The sequence below is a fragment of the Mytilus trossulus genome, chromosome 5 (assembly GCF_036588685.1).
Source record: "Mytilus trossulus isolate FHL-02 chromosome 5, PNRI_Mtr1.1.1.hap1, whole genome shotgun sequence".
Taxonomy (NCBI): domain Eukaryota; kingdom Metazoa; phylum Mollusca; class Bivalvia; order Mytilida; family Mytilidae; genus Mytilus; species Mytilus trossulus.
The window spans coordinates 39,573,495-39,593,648 of record NC_086377.1 but is presented as its reverse complement, the minus strand read 5'-3'; the positions used below and the strand labels follow the sequence as shown (position 1 = coordinate 39,593,648).

At 31.7% G+C, this 20,154-nt stretch overlaps 1 protein-coding gene across 2 annotated transcripts in view; it reads right to left on the bottom strand.

Moving 5' to 3' along the window:
- Window positions 1–20,154, bottom strand: part of LOC134718833 (colorectal mutant cancer protein-like) — a 62,412-nt gene that overhangs the window by 10,949 nt on the left and 31,309 nt on the right. Inside the window, exons 1-10 of one of the 2 annotated variants that reach the window (XM_063581621.1) lie at window positions 16,498–16,726; window positions 12,802–12,915; window positions 11,426–11,568; window positions 9,587–9,690; window positions 7,491–7,654; window positions 5,873–6,139; window positions 5,086–5,192; window positions 1,977–2,085; window positions 1,066–1,447; window positions 403–547 (exon numbers count right to left, since the gene is read on the bottom strand). In XM_063581621.1, coding sequence (XP_063437691.1) covers window positions 403–547; window positions 1,066–1,447; window positions 1,977–2,085; window positions 5,086–5,192; window positions 5,873–6,139; window positions 7,491–7,654; window positions 9,587–9,690; window positions 11,426–11,568; window positions 12,802–12,915; window positions 16,498–16,695 — 1,733 coding nt within the window. In that variant the 5' untranslated portion in view covers window positions 16,696–16,726. Of the gene's footprint in view, window positions 1–402; window positions 548–1,065; window positions 1,448–1,976; window positions 2,086–5,085; window positions 5,193–5,872; window positions 6,140–7,490; window positions 7,655–9,586; window positions 9,691–11,425; window positions 11,569–12,801; window positions 12,916–16,497; window positions 16,727–20,154 lie in introns of those variants that run through there. The other variant, XM_063581620.1, reaches the window with a different exon arrangement.

Genomic DNA, 20,154 nt, shown 5'->3' with positions numbered 1-20,154 from the left:
TGTGTGATGACCGACAGATGAACCCCTGTTGTCCTATCTTACCTGAGTGTGTCAAACGGTTGTGTGATGACAGACAGATGAACCCCTGTTGTCCTATCTTACCTGAGTGTGTCAAAGGGTTGTGTGATGACCGACAAATGAACCCCTGTTGTCCTATCTTACCTGAGTGTGTCAAAGGGTTGTGTGATGACCGACAAATGAACCCCTGTTGTCCTATTTTACCTGAGTGTGTCAAAGGGTTGTGTGATGACCGACAGATGAACCCCTGTTGTCCTATCTTACCTGAGTGTGTCAAAGGGTTGTGTGATGACCGACAGATGAACCCCTGTTGTCCTATCTTACCTGAGTGTGTCAAAGGGTTGTGTGATGACCGACAGATGAACCCCTGTTGTCCTATTTTACCTGAGTGTGTCAAAGGGTTGTGTGATGACCGACAGATGAACCCCTGTTGTCCTATCTAACTTCTGTAGTAAATGTCGTGCTGCACTCTCTGACATCTTCCTATGCTCATGGGCCTTCTTTATCACAGTATTATCTTCTTGTTCACCTGCAAAGCAATATTATCTGTTACAAATTCTTCCCTGCATTTTATTCATGAAATGATTTGGTTTATGGGAAAGTGGTTTATTTATGTGATCTAAAACATGTAGAATTAATGAAGATTGGAGCTCTTTATAGCTTGCTGTTTGGTGTGAGCCAAGGCTCGGTGTTGAAGACAGTACTTTGACCTATAATGGTTTACTTTTAACACATCATTATACATTGTAACTTGAATGGAATGTTGCCTCATTAGCACTCATACCACATCTTCTTATTTCTACCAACACTATTGATAATTGTCTGGAACAATGAATAGGGAACTTTTCTATTGAGAGCTACTGATCTTTACATCAAAGTTTTGTTCTTAAAAACCCAAATAATAAATGCACATAACAATTTCTCAATTTACAGCGTATTTAGTTTTCATCTCACTTAAAAACTCTTACATGTAACTAATAACTTTACTTTTTTTACCAAAGATTTTTTGATTTTTTTCAAAATCATTAGGAAACATTCCACATTTACCTTCAGGTTTCCAAGACTTTGTAGCCAATATGGCCATTTCACTTTCAACTAGATTCACCAATGTATCGTAAACTTCCATCGCCTGATCGGAATAATTGACGGCAAGTTGTAAAGCTGTTACATTAGATTCATATTTCCCAATTAGCACCGTTAAACGATCTGTCATGGCTTTACTCTCGTCTAAAGTCAAACACAACAAATCGTTCTGAGATTTTAAATTATCAATTTTACTCTGTAGTCGTTCAAATTCAATTTCAAATTCACTAACATGGTTGTCCATTATTTCTGAGCCGCTGGTATAAATGTTTTGTACGATTTCCTGCATGTTAGAACACTCTTGTAATCCATGAGATAAATGTTCAGCAACCTTTGTATTAGGAAACTGGAATGAAAATAGAAAATATGCATATTATTTAAAAATCAAAGTATCAATTAGAGGAATTTTGAAGAAAGAAAAATAAAATTATACATTTAATCTATAAAGTCAATGCAACAATTGTTTTCAATAAATGGAAATTTTCTGTAAAAGAAAAAAAAAGAAATTTAATTGTTGATATTGAGCATTTTACTTTCTAAAACAAAGCTTAAACATCTAAGCAGGATCTTCTAACACTTCTGCAGCACTTGATGTCATCCCTGGTTAATAGTTGATCAGTTATACATGTTATAGTCAGTTATTATTTTCTTATGTAGTGTTTTGTAAACTGTTGTTTGTCTTTTAGTAATTTTTCCTATTTATGCATTTTTTTTTCTCTCTTTCTTTTGATTGGCTAGCAATGTCCTAAACAATTTAAATTCCACCAATAATTTGACATAATCTGATATTTGGAGTACAAACAATGAATTTAACCATAGTCCATGAGTCCTTCTTTGTGCAATGACAAAGTATACTCAAGTACAAGATAACTTACAGCCCCAGAACTCATCCCTGGTCCTAACACTTGTCTTTCACTGGCACAAGTTTTCAGTTTCTTCAGCTCAGCTACCTTAGCAACAGGTGCTTGTTCAGCATGCACACTCCTATAAATCATAAAATAAGACAATGTGTTCTACATGATTTTTTTATATTCATTTTGCAAAATAAAATAGCCCTCATAGTGTAAATCTTTGTAATATTATACAAAACCAGATGCTTCGCAGGGCGTAGCTTTATACGACCGCAGAGGTTGAACCCTGAATGGTTGGGGCAAGTATGGACACAACATTCAAGCTGGATTCAGCTCTAAATTTGGATTGTGATAAATAATTGACACAGCATACGTTTCTGACACAGAATGAATGTGTTCTAATGAACTTAAAATTTTTGTTTTCTCTTAGAGCAATTCACTATGCTGTTCAATATTAATCCTCTCAAAAAAATGTTTGAAGAAATTTTCTTTTTATTTATGAAATTTCAAATGAGAAAAATTGAACCCAATTTTTTAATCCCATCCCACTTTCCCTTATTCCAAAACTAATCACAATTAAAATATTCTAATGGAGTTTGCAACAATAACTACTCATTTAAATACATCATAAAATATTAAGATGTAAAAAAACTGCTTGTTATCACTGAATGGTAAAGATTATTTAAATTTATCAGTTGGTAGTAAAAAGTGAATATACATTGTATATTGTATATAACAAAGATTTAAGTTGATTCTTGACAAAGAAAGATAACTCCAATTAAAAAAAAATCTTGCAATAAGATATTTCTTGCTTACTATTTTGGACAAAGAAAGATAACTCTAATTAAAAAAAAATTTGCTATTTCACAATATTGTGAAATTAGATATTTCTTGCCATTGCACAATACTGTGCAATTGAAAAGACTTGCTATTGCACAATACTTAATATAAAAATTTTAGATCCTGATTTGGACCAACTTGAAAACTGGGCCCATAATCAAAAATCTAAGTACATATTTAGATTCAGCATATCAAAGAGGCCCAAGAATTTAATTTTTGATAAAATCAAACTTAGTTTAATTTTGGACCCTTTGGACCTTAATGTAGGCCAATTTGAAAACGGGACCAAAAATGAAGAATCTACATACACAGTTAGATTTGGCATATCAAAGAACCCCATTTATTCAATTTTGATGAAATCAAAAAAGTTTAATTTTGGACCCAGATTTGGACCAACTTGAAAACTGGGCCAATAATCAAGAATCTAAGTACATTTTTAGATTCAACATATCAAAGAACCCAACCGATTCATTTTTTGTCAAAATCAAACTAAGTTTAATTTTGGACCCTTTGGACCTTAATGTAGACCAATTTGAAAACGGGACCAAAATTGAAGAATCTACATACACAGTTAGATTCGGCATATCAAAGAACCCCAATTATTCAATTTTGATGAAATCAAACAAAGTTTAATTTTGGACCCTTTGGGCCCCTTTTTCCTAAACTGTTGGGACCAAAACTCCCAAAATCAATACCTACCTTCCTTTTAAGGTCATTAACCTTGTGTTTAAATTTCATAGATTTCTATTTACTTATACTAACGTTATGGTGCGAAAACCAAGAAAAATGCTTATTTGGGTCCCTTTTTGGCCCCTAATTCCTAAACTGTTGGGACCTTAACTCCCAAAATCAATACCAATCTTCCTTTTGTGGTCATAAACATTATGTTTAAATTTCATTGATTTCTATTTACTTAAACTAAAGTTATTGTGGGAAAACCAAGAATAATGGTTATTTGGGCCCTTTTTTGGCCCCTAATTCCTAAACTGTTGAAACCAAAACTCCCAAAATCAATCCCAACCTTTCTTTTGTGGTCATCAACCTTGTGTCAAAATTTCATAGATTTCTATTCACTTAAACTAAAGTTATAGTGCGAAAACCAAGAAAATGCTTATTTGGGCCCTTTTTTGGCCCCTAATTCCTAAACTGTTGAAACCAAAACTCCCAAAATCAATCCCAACCTTTCTTTTGTGGTCATCAACCTTGTGTCAAAATTTCATAGATTTCTATTCACTTAAACTAAAGTTATAGTGCGAAAACCAAGAAAATGCTTATTTGGGCCCTTTTTGGCCCCTAATTCCTAAAATGTTGGGACCAAAACTCCCAAAATCAATACCAACCTTCCTTTTATGGTCATAAACCTTGTGTTAAAATTTCATAGATTTCTATTCACTTTTACTCAAGTTAGAGTGCGAAAACTAAAAGTATTCGGACGACGACGACGACAACGACGACGACGACAACGCCAACGTGATAGCAATATACGACGAAAATTTTTTCAAAATTTGCGGTCGTATAAAAATCATATTAAAATCAAGGCATTACAGTACAAAAAGCGTATACATAATTTTTAGAATTTCTAGAAGTTCAAGATTTTCCCCAATAACAATATTCAAATAAGACAAAGTTCAGAACTAAAGTTAAGGCAATGCTGATTGAAACTTGGACTCAATATAACAATTTGACTGCAAAAATTACACAAAAATCTATTTGTCACACACAACCTTTTTATGACGAGTGCCGTATCTGCACGGAAGAACGCGAAATAAAATTGCCCTTAATAATAAACGAATAATTGAAAATTTCCTGCCCACTGATCTTTATACCAATTTCATGAAACATGGTGAATAAAGAACTTTTTTCAGGAATGCATGTGAAATAAAAATGGCAAAACACGTTGAACAAAAATAACCCTTTACCACCCTCAATGACCATTGTCCCTGTTTTGTGGCATTACAGTATATTTAGCATGCCAGAAAAAACATTGTGGTATACCCAGTGCCCAGTATAATTATACAAAATTTAGATACAATGCTGATTCATTATTCATTCTATCTTACATTACAATGAAATACAGAGACTTAGTGAAGAGATCCTTATGTTGGTCCCCTCTGTAAAACATTCAGTATGCCTTCAGAATATACAAATATTAACAAGAATTTCAATAACGGCCGGGAAACAGACTAATAGGTCCTAATCTAGTAAGGACTGGTACCTACCTTTCCCCAGATTGAGCAGAATGTTGTGACTTAGTTGGAGTGAATGTCTGAGTCTGTTGTGAACTGGTACCTACCTTTCTCCAGATTGAGCCGAATGTTGTGACTTAGTTGGTGTGGATGTCCTACTCTGTTGTGGACTTGAGGAATCATATGTTTGTACTTTATTACAAGTCTCCTTCCACTACAAAATAAATCATCCTTATTTTATTTATTTTTTTGGGAATAGATTCTGGGTATGAAAAAGTGCCAATCAACAATATATTTTTTTCTTGGAAAGAATATTTTTTAACCTAATTCTTCAAAATATCATATACTTAGAAATTAACGAAATGCACTTCATCCATTAATTTCTTTGGTGTTATATTTTCAATTGCATATAACTTTTTAAAAACTTTGATTGAAATGAGTCAAAGTTTTGACACACAAATTTCAATAGACTTAATTTTGTAAAAAAAATAATTTTCTTAGTTTTGAACATCTCAAAAAAAGCTTTTTCACAAAAAACTAAGAAAAAATTCCAAAAAAAGGGAACATCTTCATGCTGAAAACACAGAAAATTATTGATTTTTGACGAAATCTTTACTAATGATCAATTTTTGAAATTAATTATCTCAGACTTTTTTTTTTTTTGTTTTTGAAATCTCAATTGTCATCACTTAAATGAAAATTTCTTATTCAAACTTTCCATCAATTTAGAGGTTATGCTTAAAATAAGTTTATATAAAAAAAAATGTGAATCTACTATGAACAGTATTATGTGGTGAATTATTTGTGTTATTAAGTATATGTATGACCAATTAAAACATCATACTGATTTTTTACTCAACATAGATTTCATCAACAAATAAATCTACTACATACTTTTCTATAATATCTGTCCCTCTCTTCACGTAAACTACCAAGGGCTGCCCTATGTAGGTTCAATTCAGCCTCCTGTTTTCCTATCTGTTCCTGTAGGATGTAGTTCTCAGCCTTAAGGCTGTTGATCTCCTCCTGTAGATACGCTGGCTCTGGGTACTCATTAGGAGGGGGTGGGGGTGGAGGGTGGAATGTTGCAGGGCGTAGTCCTCGTGGGGGTACCTCAGGAGGTTCTGGATCAAAGTCAAAAGCATTCTTCAGCTTACAAGCCTGAAAAAAATGGAATAATATCTAGTAAGTTATTTCAATTTGTTATGTTTTGCCAATTTCAATGATCTAGGTTCTATATTTAACTGACTACTTGCGTCTCAGTTTTTAAGCAAAAACTGACAAACACAGGCATGAATATGTCTTACGGTAAGGTAAGAGTCAATTAACAATTATAAATCTTTCTTATCATCACATTCAATCAAAGGGGTGTTATCTCAGAAGCAGGATCTGCTCCCCCTTGGTGAGCACCTTAGATCACTGAATTTTGGTTTTTCATTTTTTTTTTCACAGCATTCTCAATCTCTTTTTTCATCTTGTTATGTTCTGCTTCTTTTTAAAACTGGTTCACTTTGTTCTGTAATGTTTTCAATCTATTGCTTTGAGCATTGATCGTCTTTCTTAAACTTCATTGCAATATTTTACTTAACAACTTTTTTAAACAAAAGTAAATAGCTACATGTGAACCTACTATTGCTTGTTAGCACTGATAGGTTAAGATTGTTTTCATTCTGCATTGTCATATTAAAATAAAACAATGAATCAAAATGAATGCCAAGTAAATAAATTGGAGTTATCCTCCCCTTGCCATTAAATGTTGAATTGGAATTTTTCATGCAACTGGTACTTTATTTGTTAACTTATTTTGTTATTTTGGTTGTACACATCATTTATTCAATAACTTGAGGACTGTAAGTTCAGAAATTATTGCGATGTTTTTATTATTGTGAAAAAAATGACTGAGTTATAATCTCAATAATTTAAACTCGCATTTGGAAATATTTTATATGAATAAAAAAGGATTTTTCTCAATATCGCAAAGATTTAAATTGCATTTGAGTCTAAAATTACAAAATCGCCATAATAATTGCACTCAATAATTTCTGAACATACAGTATATAATATTAATAAATTGCTTGACATGGACAAAGACATAATCTGAATTTTAACCTCATTTCACTTTTTTAATAGAACTGTCAAAACTAGAAATGCCTCTTGGAAGATGTAAGAAACCAGTGACTTTTGTTTATGTATTAAATGTTTGTTTTTGTTAACTTTTTGTACATAAATAAGGCCGTTAGTTTTCTCGTTTGTATTGTTTTACATTGTCTTATCGGGGCCTTTTATAGCTGACTATGCGGTATGGGCTTTGCTCATTGTTGAAGGCCTCATGGTGACCTAAAGTTGTTAATTTTTGTGTCATTTTGTTCTCTTGTGGAGAGTTGTCTCATTTGCAATCATACCACATCTTCTTTTTTTATAAATATACATTATGGTTACATTTCATAAATTATTTCACCTACCCCCAAAACATATATTTATGAATTGATTTTTTCTCCAAGTTATGTCATACCTCTAGAGCCTTTTCCTCTACTCCATCATTAACCTCCTGTTGTATTTCATCTACATTTTCATCTTCATCTCCCTCCTCAGGACTGTTCTTTCTTTCATCGATGGCATTCTCTAGTTCAGACACGACTCTTGACAATTCCTCATTTAGATTTGTAACAATGTCTCCTGCAAGTATAAAGCAATTTAGCCTAATATAGTAATATAATGACAATAGACCACTTTCGAGTTTGTCCGTCACAGGAGAAAACTTAAAAATATGACTTCTTTTACTAAAAAGAGGGATCGCCTGTATCCCTACACTATAAATGTCACTGATGAGTCTTGTGTAGATGAAACGCGCGTCTGGCGTACTTAATTATAATCTTGGTACTTTTGATTACTATTATCAAGCGTCTTAGTGATCGTCTTGTGCAGGATAAACTAGAAAAAAAAATTGTTCGGTAGGTACTTAATAACAATTTCCTAATGAATGCAGTGTTGAAAGACAATTATGAGAATTCTATTTGCAGAATAAATCGTGCAATATAGCTTTCTAGTTTTCCAACCACTTGCTCAACATTAGAATGGAAGTGATGACGCCCCTAAACGCACTAATGATGTTCACTTAACCAATGTGGTTGACGGAAATGCATCAAACTGGAAAGGAGTACTGGACCGATTTAGGCCTCAAATTTCAGATTCATCTGACGAAATATTTTGACCACTTTTTAAACACTTAAGTGTCTATTTCATTTGAATCAATTAGTTAATGTGAAAGATTTAAACTGATTAAGTTATTAAAAACCATCCGATTCAAGCTCAAATATTAAAAATCTACCAAACATGGCAAAAAATGTCACTTTTCAGAGTGTTTTTGTCAAAAATGAAAGTGGCCCCATCCGTGTTCATCCTCAACCTTTATATATGTTATGTAATATCATTAAATACAACTTACATTTCAATATTAAAACCGTCTAAAATTTAACTAAAATGCTAGAATTGTGAAAATTTCAGTAATTCAGCATGACTTTATGGTGCTGGTACCCTATATATGTGCATTGTTTTGTCAAAAACAGTCCATATTTATGAAGCAGAAGCATTCTACAGTCCAATAAATAACTAAAAGTTTATATTTTAACAATTTTGTAAAACTGCTATATTTTGGAGCCAGAAAGGGGTCTTACTGGACCTAATCCTTTGTCTATTGAGAATTCTGTATTTGATATATTAAAACATTGGTATAAAATGGAGATGGTGTCCTAAATTATCAAAGAATATTAAGCTGATACTTATAGATTATCCTTGGTCATCTCAACAAGGTTAATTTTCTCGCTTGAGCCAGTATGGCGAAAGTGAATAAAGCAATCAGTTGTTAAATTCATTGACAAGAGGCATGTAAGGCCTTAGTTTCTAGCAAAACTTTTTCATATCACTCTACTGTGCTGAGGAAGGAAATTATCAGTCAGTAAGGTTAATAACAAAGTTCGTAAAATAGTGATATTGTGAAATAGTTATTTTCAAAATTCACCATATCTTGCCTGTTTGCTTGGTTATATTTTCACATTAATTTTTTCCATCATGCTAGTTTTCTTAGAATTTAATAGATGGAAGATTTTTGTAATTTAATATAAATCATAAAATTAGATAAGTTATTCCTGAGAAAAACTTGTACATATATATACACACAATAGCAGCCTATAAATTATTTTTTATATGCATTATTCCATATGGATGTGCTGTACTCATACAATGTATTATTACTACCAAACCTATCCATGTGGGTCATCTTCTTCTTCTTCTTTAGTTACAGAAAACCATCAACATTTTGAAGATTACATTTTGGCGCATGTCTGATTGAGGTTGCTTTTTAAAATTAATTTCAATTTTTCTTTATTTTTAAGCTTTACAATTTTTATTGAACTCATGCTCGCCACAAAAGTGTTCGGTTAATGGCTAAGCCAGGTTTAACCAGACCTGTCATTTATGGGCCATTTATAACTGGTTTTATCATGTTTACAAGGCATACAATGACGGTGCTTAAGAACATGTTTGGTTTATACAGGTTTTCGGTTTATGCAAGATTCGGTTTAGTCAGGTTTCGCTGTACTATACACCTACCCACACTAGCAGCTTGAGACTGATTATTGTCATCAATACTCCTGGGATTATTACTCTTTGTACTCTGAACTCCTGGGTCTGATTCTTCATATTCTTCTTCTTCTCTGAAAAAAAACCAACAGTAAATCAAAATTGAAAATTTACAGAACTAATTTTATACAATACATTCTTTTATTTCAATTAAACCTTGAGTTTACTGTGGATTCATTTATTATCGTGGATACCAATTTTCTTAGATTGCTGAAAACTTTCACTTTCATGGATATTTAATTTCATGGTTTTGTCAAAGTATGCATACAAATTACAAACCAATGGCCTTTGTTAGTCTTGTATTATTTTAATTTTAGTTTCTTGTGTACAATTTGGAAATTAGTATGGCTTTCATTATTACCGAACTAGTATATATTTGTTTAGGGGCCAGCTGAAGTACGACTCCGGGTGCTGGAATTTCTTGCTACATTGAAGACCTGTTGGTGACCTTCTGCTGGTTTTTTTTTCTTTTTCTCTATGGTCGGGTTGGTGTCTCTTTGACACATTCCCCATTTCCGTTCTCAATTTTATTTTTATACAAATTACAAACCAATGGCAAATATGCAATTGTGGAACAGTTATATTTGTGGTTAACTTAAAATCACAATTTCCTGAAAATTGGTATCAAAAGAAAATTAATGAATCCACAGTACTAGGAATTAAATTGCTTGTGAACATTGAAGGTTAAAGATTACTTCAATAATGCAACTATACTTCAAATTAACATTGAATTGTAACTCTGCAATGTGAACTTAAAACTAAGATAAAATTGTAATTTTGCAATGTGAACTTAAAATTAACATCAAATTGTAATTTTACAATATGAACTTAAAACTAACACCAAGTTGTATTTTCAGATTGTGAGCTTAAAATTAACATTGAATTGTAATTTTGCAATGTGAACTTAAAACTAACTTCAAATTGTAATTTTGCGATGTGAACTTAAAATTAACATTGAATTATAATTTTGCAATGTGAACTTACAATAAACATTGAATTGTAATTTTGCAATGTTAACTTAAAATAAACATTAAATTGTAATTTTGCAATGTGAACTTAAAACTAACTTCAAATTGTAATTTTGCAATGTGAACTTAAAATTAACATTGAATTATAATTCTGCAATGTGAACTTAAAATTAACATTGAATTGTAATTTTACAATGTGAACTTAAAACCAACATCAAATTGTTTTTTTCAGATTGTGAGCTTAAAATTGACATTAAATTGTAATTTTGCAATGTAAAATTTAAACTAACATCGAATGGTAATTTTGCAGTTTTAACTTAAAATTAACATTGAATTGTTACTTTGCAATGTTAAAATAAAATTAAGAATTAATGTCATTCTAGAAATAGAACACATGAAGGAAAACTTAAAATTATAGTAGCGGGGTTGCTTCCCCTCAATACAGGTAGAACATATAAAGCCAGTCTTAATCAACTGAGCTAAGGAATCGATTCTTTGGCTCAGTGAGTTAACGCACTGACTGTCACGCAGACGACTGGGGTTTGAATACCGGCGGTGATGAAATGAATTTGTAGAGTAGATATGTGCTCTCCGGTTACATTATGTTGAAATTGAGTACTCTTCCCTTATTCATAATCACCTTATGTCTGCCATACAACCCTAAATTAATAACAAGTTAAATTTCTGTGGGTAAACTCTGTTCAAATTTAATTCACAGTATAAGAGTTTTGATAACAGAAATATCCTTCATCATACAAGGATTTTGTCCCAAAACAATTCAAACATTCTTCTGTCATGCTAATACCTATCTTCTTTCAGTTTATTAAGAAAATGCCAATACCTAATGATATTAATTTGGTGTCTCTCTATCTTCTTCCTTAGTTCAGCTATAACACTGTGCAGTTCGGTTATTCTCTCTTCGTATCTTCCAGTTGTTTGTTCCAGTCTATCCTCAAAATCTCTTTGCTGCCTAAGTTTATCAGTCTAAAAAATCCACATATTATTAGCTTTATTCAAATATCAGGGGAACTAACTGCAAAATTGATCATATCTTTTCTTATTACATTGGTTGCAATAAATTACATTGATTTCCCAGTTAGATAAAAACCGATAATTTCACATGTGAAATAAACGTGGTTATTTCACTCTTTGACGTCATACAACAATAGGCGTTGTTAAGACGTCGATAACGTCTGATCTAAACAAATTGTGAATGCGTAGGAAAAACATATAGTTCCTTTCATTTTCTACATTAATTTCATAAAAAAAAAGCCATTAGCCAATGTAATAAAAAGTATAACTTATCGCCGTATTTAAATATAAAAAATAAGACAACTTGTGACCAAACGCCGCTATGGATTAAACTCGTGCTGTGCACTCGTTTAATCCATGCGTCGTTCGGTCAGGCGTTGTCTTATTTTTGATATTCAAATACAGCGATTAGTTATACTTTAAATATTTCAACATAATGTGTAGTTTTTTCTGTATTTATATAAGGTGATTGAGATCTTCTGCAAAATGGGTTTGAAATAAAATACTGTAAATTCGGAAATTATTGCATGCATGTATTATTGCAATTTTGTCATTTTAAACCAAAATGCAATTTTAATTTTTATGATTTTGAGAAAAATCCTGCTTTTTGGGGGATTTTTGATTTCTTGGTTTTGTCAAATTCTACATACAATGTACATGATATACTGGTATATCATGTTGAAAATGTGTAATTTGCAGAACTTTAAACTTATTGTTCATCTATCCAATGAACACTTCAAATTGGTATCACACAAACAATAATGAATTCACAGTAAGTCAGTATTATGTTGATAAGGGATAAAGCAAAAGTTGTATTGTAGAGGTACCATAGACGTCATCATGCTGAAATTGTCTCAAACATACCAATTTCTAATTTTTAAAACCAACATTTTACTACTGTCCCAAAAGAGGGGCGAAAGATACCTGTAGGACATTTGAACTCATGAATAGTCAGCAACCTATGGCTTTTTCTAGATGTGTATGGTTTTTTTTTAATTTGGGTCATTATTATGTTTAGGTGCTAATTGTGACGTCCGTGTTTGCTGAACTAGTTTACATTATTTTGTTTGAGCTAGCTGAAGCCTGCCTCTCGGTGCTGGATTTTCCAATGTTTTGAAGATAAGTTAGTCTTTGACACATACTGTATCCCATTTATTTACTCAATTTTGTTTACATTTGAATTACCTGTAATTTGTTGAGTTGTTTTTCAAGTGCATCTCTCTCACTTATTACACGATGAAGTCTGTTGTTGATTTCAATTATCTCCCCTTTCAATGAAGTTAATGCTGCCAGGTGGAGCTAAAAAAGAAAGAATTTCTGAAAATAAGTTATTTATGTACATCACAGAGGATGATCAACTGCCTTGATGGCAGGGTAATGATCAGATTCCCTTCTTGTATGGTCATTCCTAGGTTCACTCACTTGGTCAAATCATAGTCTTTTAAAACTGACAATTGCTACTTACCATATAGCAGGTTATTTTCACTGGTGTAAAATTTCGCTATTTTCATTGAACACAGAATACAAAATATTTTGGCGGATTCAAAACCTTATTAATGCCTTTGAATGTGCTGTTTTAAATTGGCGGAATTTATTTTGGTGATTTTGTTCTGAGTGGAAAATAAGCGAAAATTTACACCCAGTGAATATTCGGTATCAGAACAGCACACACTATTAAAAAGTAAGAACAAAGAGTAAGTCAGAGCTTAGGTAGAGGAGAAATTTTACAGGAGGAAGGACTATTGTTACCTTTATGAGCTAAGTACTATGTTTAAAATCTGGCTCAGTGAGTCAGTCAGTAAATGGGAAGAGGGAATTTTGTTCCTACAACATAGGTAAGGGTGAAGGACGGTACCTACTAAAGTGTTTTAACCCGCTGCATTTGTTTGCACCTGTCCTAAGTCAAAAACCTAATGTTCAGTGGTTTGTTGGCGTGTTTCATAACTGTTTCTAGTTTTTTTTTAAATATAGATTAGCCCGCTGGTTTTCCTGTTTGAATGGTTTATAACAATAGTAATTTTTGGGGTCTCTTATAGCTTGTTCTTCTGTATGAGCCAAGGCTTCATGTTAAATACCGTACTTTGACCTACAATGGTTTACTTTTACAAATTGTGACTTGGAAGGAGTTATATAATAATAATATATATATAATAATAATTTCCTTATTGGCACTCATACCACATCTTCTTATATTTATTATGAGTTACCATGTTTAAAATCTGGTTCAGTGTGTCAGAATTGAAGGAAACAGGTGTCATGTTCACATCATTTAGAACACCATGTTATTATCAGTGATTGAGACGGATAGGTTTTAAATCTTGAGATTAAACAGACATCAATCAATCCGTCAGCAGAGAATTTTTACTCAGATGTATGGGATATTTAAACTTCTTATATGTGTTAATGAATCCATCACAGGTTTCCAAATATTGTTCTGAAGATTTAGATTTGCCAAGTTTTCTGATATTACATTGCAGTAACTGTAATGTACTGTGAATAATATACTGTAAACCAACTTATTTTCGCAAGCGATCTATTTTCGCAACTTTTGTGAGTAGAAAAATAACACGAATATAAATCGTCGTGAATGTGTGAATCTTGGATCTTTCCTAATTAAACTTCATCAAATAAACAGAAAATCGCGAAATTAAAAAGTTGCAAAGTGGTCAAGAAAGGGTAAAATGCACAATAAAGTATCCGCGAAAATAAGTTGGTTTACAGTAAGCCAAGCTGCACACTGGACATCTATGAAAACACATTTGAGTAAAACACAGACAATGAAGTGCTGCTGAGTTGAAAGACCATCTAAATTATGCAAAATGTTTAGTTTTGAATTCATGATATGATATCATGTGCTACCATATTGTGGGTATAAACTAGATGTAGTTACCATGATACCTTGGAGTAACACTCATTCATTAAGTCTGAGAATTTCAAGAAATACCAATAATTCTATATTTGAATAGTACATGATGAAATACTGGAATATTTGCAGAGCACTTTTAGGAAAGTCTTGATTTTAAATTAAATCTGTTTTTATTAAGTACTACAATTGCACATTTTGTTTTTATTTTCAGTTTAAAAAATCTGAATTTTTCTATGTAGTTTCCAGCTGTTCTAAAATTGTAACATTGAATATTTGCTACTAAATTTAAGAAGCTTTTATTCACTTAATGGATATAATTATCAAAGATAAAACGTATTAAAATCTTTGATTTCAACCTTTTAGGTCACAATATTTGGCCATACTTCTATCGATATTAAGTGTAGTTTATTCTGTGGTTGTTTTCGTAGTTATCTGCACTACCCCTGTGAAAAAAATGTGGGAATTTCTAGGATAATCCTTGGATAAAGCTGGAAAAAGATCCCAGTTTATCCTAGGATAATCCTAGGTTTTTAATCTAGGATTATGTGGGACGGTATTGGAACAAGGATTATCCCAGGTTATCCTGAGACTTTTTTGAAAGCTGGGTTTTTTCTAATTCAGTTATAGTCCCAGGTTGTCCCAAATATTAATCCCAGCTTTATATCATATCAATCCCAGCTTTATCCCACATCACTTAGCCTCAGTCCCAGGATGTCCATGATAATCCTATATAAGTCCCAGCTAAATTTTTTAAATTCCCAGCTCTGTCCTATACCAGTCCCAGCTTTTCCCAGAAAATATGATGATCATTTGGGGTAAATCTTCCTTATAAAGCAGTGACACTCGATAATAACTTCTTCACACTTGTATTTATAAAGTGTTATAATCTTTACTGAGAAATTATTGTAATGTGATTGGTTTATAAAATACAAGTGTAAAGAATTTATTATTTAAAGTGCAAAACAATACTGTAAATTCAGAAACTATTGCAAGGTTTTTATTATAGTGAAAAATGTGACAGAGTTGTAAAAGCAGTAATTTAAACTAGCATTTTGAAATATTTTATATGAATTCAGCAGGATTTTTCTCAAAATCGTAAAAGTTTAAATCACATTTGAGTCTAAATTGACAAAATCGCAATAATAAATGCACGCAATAATTTTTGCATGAACTTACAGTAATTTCTCAGTTCCTGAGTAAAGATTATAACACTTTGTAAATTTTATGCCTCAGAATTAAGTGCGTTTCTGTATTTACCATGCATGTTCAGACCATAAAGTTGACATCCATTAAAGGATGTTTAAATTACTTGATTCTATGAGGAGCTATAAATGACCTAACAGGCATCAAAAAAACAATGTGGACTCATGGAATAACAATTTCCATGATTTCATGAGTAGTCAGCTGGTGTAAACCACAAATATAAATGTTCAATGATGTATAAATTTTCAATAGACTGAAAGTAAAAGCAGACTTTGGCAAGTCAAAGAAATCAAATATTCATAAAAATGAAATTTTCCAGGAAAATTGAGAGTATAGTGAATTCAGAGAAGCCTTAGGGAGAAGGGTCCTTACTTTTCCTTAATATTTTTTCATAATTTATCAATAGAGAAAGATATTTAATAAATCATTTCAGAATAGAGGAACTGACTATTGACGAGCTAATGATATGTCACAACTGAGAGGCATGTTAGAATTAAAGCTTTTAGGGGACATTCCATACTCATCAGTTAAAAAGCCTTAGAAAAAAACAACAAAATGAATGAAACAAACCCAGAAAATAATATACACAGAAAACTTGACATGAGGAACAAAAACCATAACCATTCATTGACACTTTAAATGTTTAAGGACACTTAACATAATACTCAAGTACTACAGCCCTCTGTAACATGCAAGATAACTACAAACAAATTGTGTTGAGGAAATGACAGAGCACTTTTAAAAGTACTTTTCTTTTAAACATGAATTGTTTACAGTATCATTTTCCTTAAGATACTAACATACTTATGTACCTTTAAGTCTGAACCACTGTGAAGTCGATCCTTCGATGATGACAACGTATGATTAACTTTGGACGGCGATAAGTCAAAACTTGACCACAACTTTTTACAAGTTATTATCGGTGGTCTATGTTTAATGTCACTTTTCTCCTCTACGGAACGAGAATGGATAAACTTCCCCTGTTTATCAACAAGGCAATAGTAAGACATTGTCAATGTTAAACTTTGAACATCGACCTGATTTTCTCCTCTACAGAACGAGAATGGATGAACTTCCCCTGTTTATCAACGAGGCAGTAGTAAGACATTGTCAATGTTAACTTTGAACTTCCAACTGATGTACTGTGAATACTGTGTCTGAATTTCTTGCTTCTGTTTAAGTGTCATTTGGTTTTAATTGTCAGTTTTCAATTCTATATTTGCAGTATAGCATATATTGGTTCTTTGAAAAACTTTCTTGTTACATATTTTCAAAGGCTGCTTCAAGTTTCTATTGTTTTATCATTAACACCAATACAAAGTGCTTGTAGTTATTATACCACTTGTGTCAAGTTCAGCTGTCCAAATTTTTACCTTTTCAAGATCAAAAGAATAACACTATCAATAGTTTTGTTTCATTAATTACCACACAATAACAAAACTGTCTGTATAAAAACATTGGTTATAACAAGTTTCTTCTGCTTTGCCTCGGACTGTAAACTTATAATGCAGGAGCTATAAAAACAGTTTCTGTTGCTTCCAATTATTTTCAACTTTGTCCATCAGCAATATATAGTCCAACATTGAGCTAAACGGATAAAATATCTCGCCAGTAAGAACAATTCAAACAAAATAAACCTGAGAAAATGTTTACAAACTTATAATCAATGTCAAACAGGAAATTCACATTTTGACTCGCATTCAAACATCAAAGACACAGAACTTATGTCAAATCATCCTTCTTCCTCCACGTATCCTATAAATACATATCAATGTTTAAAAGTCTTCATTTCATTACTTCATTATTTCTTTCCTGTGTTTATTTTTATATCTTTTCCTGTTGTAAAATAGATTTCTTCTAGTTAGGGACGACATCAAAAGATCGATGTAGGATAAAAAAACTTAAATCAAATAGTTTGGGGGGGGCAGGGGGGGGGGTTTGTATATCTGAAATGGATTTTTACATATATCCTTATTGGTAAATCAATTTTTCCCAAATTAAGTTAAGAGGGGGGGGGGAGTATCAGTGAAAAAATTATGTGAATCAAGTTTTTTATCCTACATTGAAGTTTTGATGTCGTCCCTTATTGGTCATCTTCATACAAGGCTATTCAAAAGTCAGATGATGTATTTTGGGTTTAAAAGGCAATTTTTTCACTGGACCCCACATATATATAATTTGAATAAGAAACTTGGTTCCAACCCCACTTTCCCTATAAATAATTATTTTAGAAGCCTTCCAACCACCCACTCAAAATGATTTTAAATAACCTTTTTTTTTTATTTTATATTAGCAATAAAAATATACCCAAGATATAAAAACTATTTCCTTTTCAATGATTTCATTTTATTCAAAACTACAGAAATCAATCATGGAAGTGTACTGAATTTTAAAACAAAATTTTACTTTTTCATGCCTTTTAATGGGAACACATTTCATATATATAATATTTGGTGACTCTTATGAGCATGTTAAATGGGAAACATAAATACAATTCCCCTGACAATACCATACAGATGTCAACTGAAAAACACAATACTTTGAACACAATTATTTATACCGTAATTATCAAATGCATAAAACCAAGTAGATTAAAATTTAAAAGTTGTCTCATTGGCAATCATACCACATCTTCTATTTTATATTAAAAGATATTTATATTGCCAAAGATACTCAAGACATTTTTTTTTAATAATTACATTAGATGTAAGTTTCATTATAATACGTTATTCTGATTGGCTAACATGTTAATCGTAAACAATTGCATCAGACAATAACATTTATCATGCATGATGACACGAGGTCCCACAAAAAAGTGCACAGATGAATTAAATAAAACTGGATAAAAATCGTGTTTTCATGATTTTAGCTAAAAAAAAATGTAATTATAAGTATTGAATACTTCTTTTTGAAACTTTATAGGGTTGTAAAAGCGTTGACCGTGCGTACATTTTTAGAATGAAGCGCTTCCGCGCTTCATACAAAATGTACTTCGGTCAACGCTTTTACCACCCAATAAATTTACAAAAAGAAGCATTCAATTCTTAAATGAATTTCATTGTCTTCAAAACTGAAATAAACATGAATTAAGTAACGTTTGTGTAATTACAACACAACAAGCAGACGTCAATAGTAAAGATCTTCTGCAACATGTATAAAGCTACAGATGACAGCTGAAAAACATGATACTTTTAACTAATTTTGCAGTAAATGGATAAAAATCAAGTTGATTAAAATTTAAAAGACATTTATATTACCAAAGATGCTCAAGTCATTTTTCTTTAATGAATTTTACTGAAATAAACATGAATTAAGTAACATTTTCGTAATTACAACAAATCAGCAGACTTCAAAAGGAAACAGATCTTCTGCAACATGTATAAAGCTACTATTGATTATTCAGCTTAAATTCTTGTTAAAACAATTTTCTGTTTACATTTTCTTGTTGCCGTGATTCTTTGCTCTTTTAACATCCAGTTTAAATTCATCTAAGAATTACTGGTATAATAACAGATTATCTTTGGTTTTGAAAACATAAAGGGTATTTTCTCTTGAACATTTGCTTTTTACATTCAGTAACAAGCACAGCAGTGACATAATTACGAAAACAACAGGGATTTTCTAATAGTTCTTCCTCTTTTTACATTCAGTTAAAATTAATCAAGAAGCACTGACATAATAACAGCTTAATTAAGTAAATGGTTTTGAAAACAAGAGGGATTTTCTCATCATTCTTTGCTCTTTTTACATTCAGTTAAAATTGACATCCAAAAACCTCCTTAATTACCTATTACCTATATCGTTTTGAAAATGATGGGGATTTTTTGGTGATTCTTTGCTCTTTTTACATTCAGTTAAATTCATCCAAGATTGCAATTCAACCTCCTTAATTTATATTATCTATATCCTTTAGAAAATGATGAGGATTTTCTGGTGGTTCTTTGCTCTTTTTACATTCAGTTTAAGTTCTCCCAAGAATCACTGACCTATTTACGAATAACCTATGGTTTTGAAAACATTAAGGGGATCATCTAGTGATTCTTTACTTACAGTTAAAATTCATCCAAGAACCACAAAGACTGACATCCCTAGAGATTATCAATAGTTTTGAAAAAGAAGGGGATTTTCTACTGATTTTTTGTTCTTTTATAAACAGTCTGTTGAAATTCATTCAAGAAGCACAAAATACTGACATCCTTATCTTTGGTTATAGAAAAGAAAGGGAGTTTCCATGCTGCAACCTCATTGATGGCAGTAGAAACTTCCTGAGTTGAATTAACATAGGTAATTTGTTTATCTAGACAATGCAAATGATGTTGGCTTATGACGTCAGGATGATGCTCTGACTTTTCTTAAATGTTTAAAATTCATTCTAGTTTTACATTCAGTTCAAATTGATCAAAGAATTAAATTTAGCCCTGTACTGGCATCTTTACAGTTTATCTATGGTTTTGAAAACAAGAGGGAGT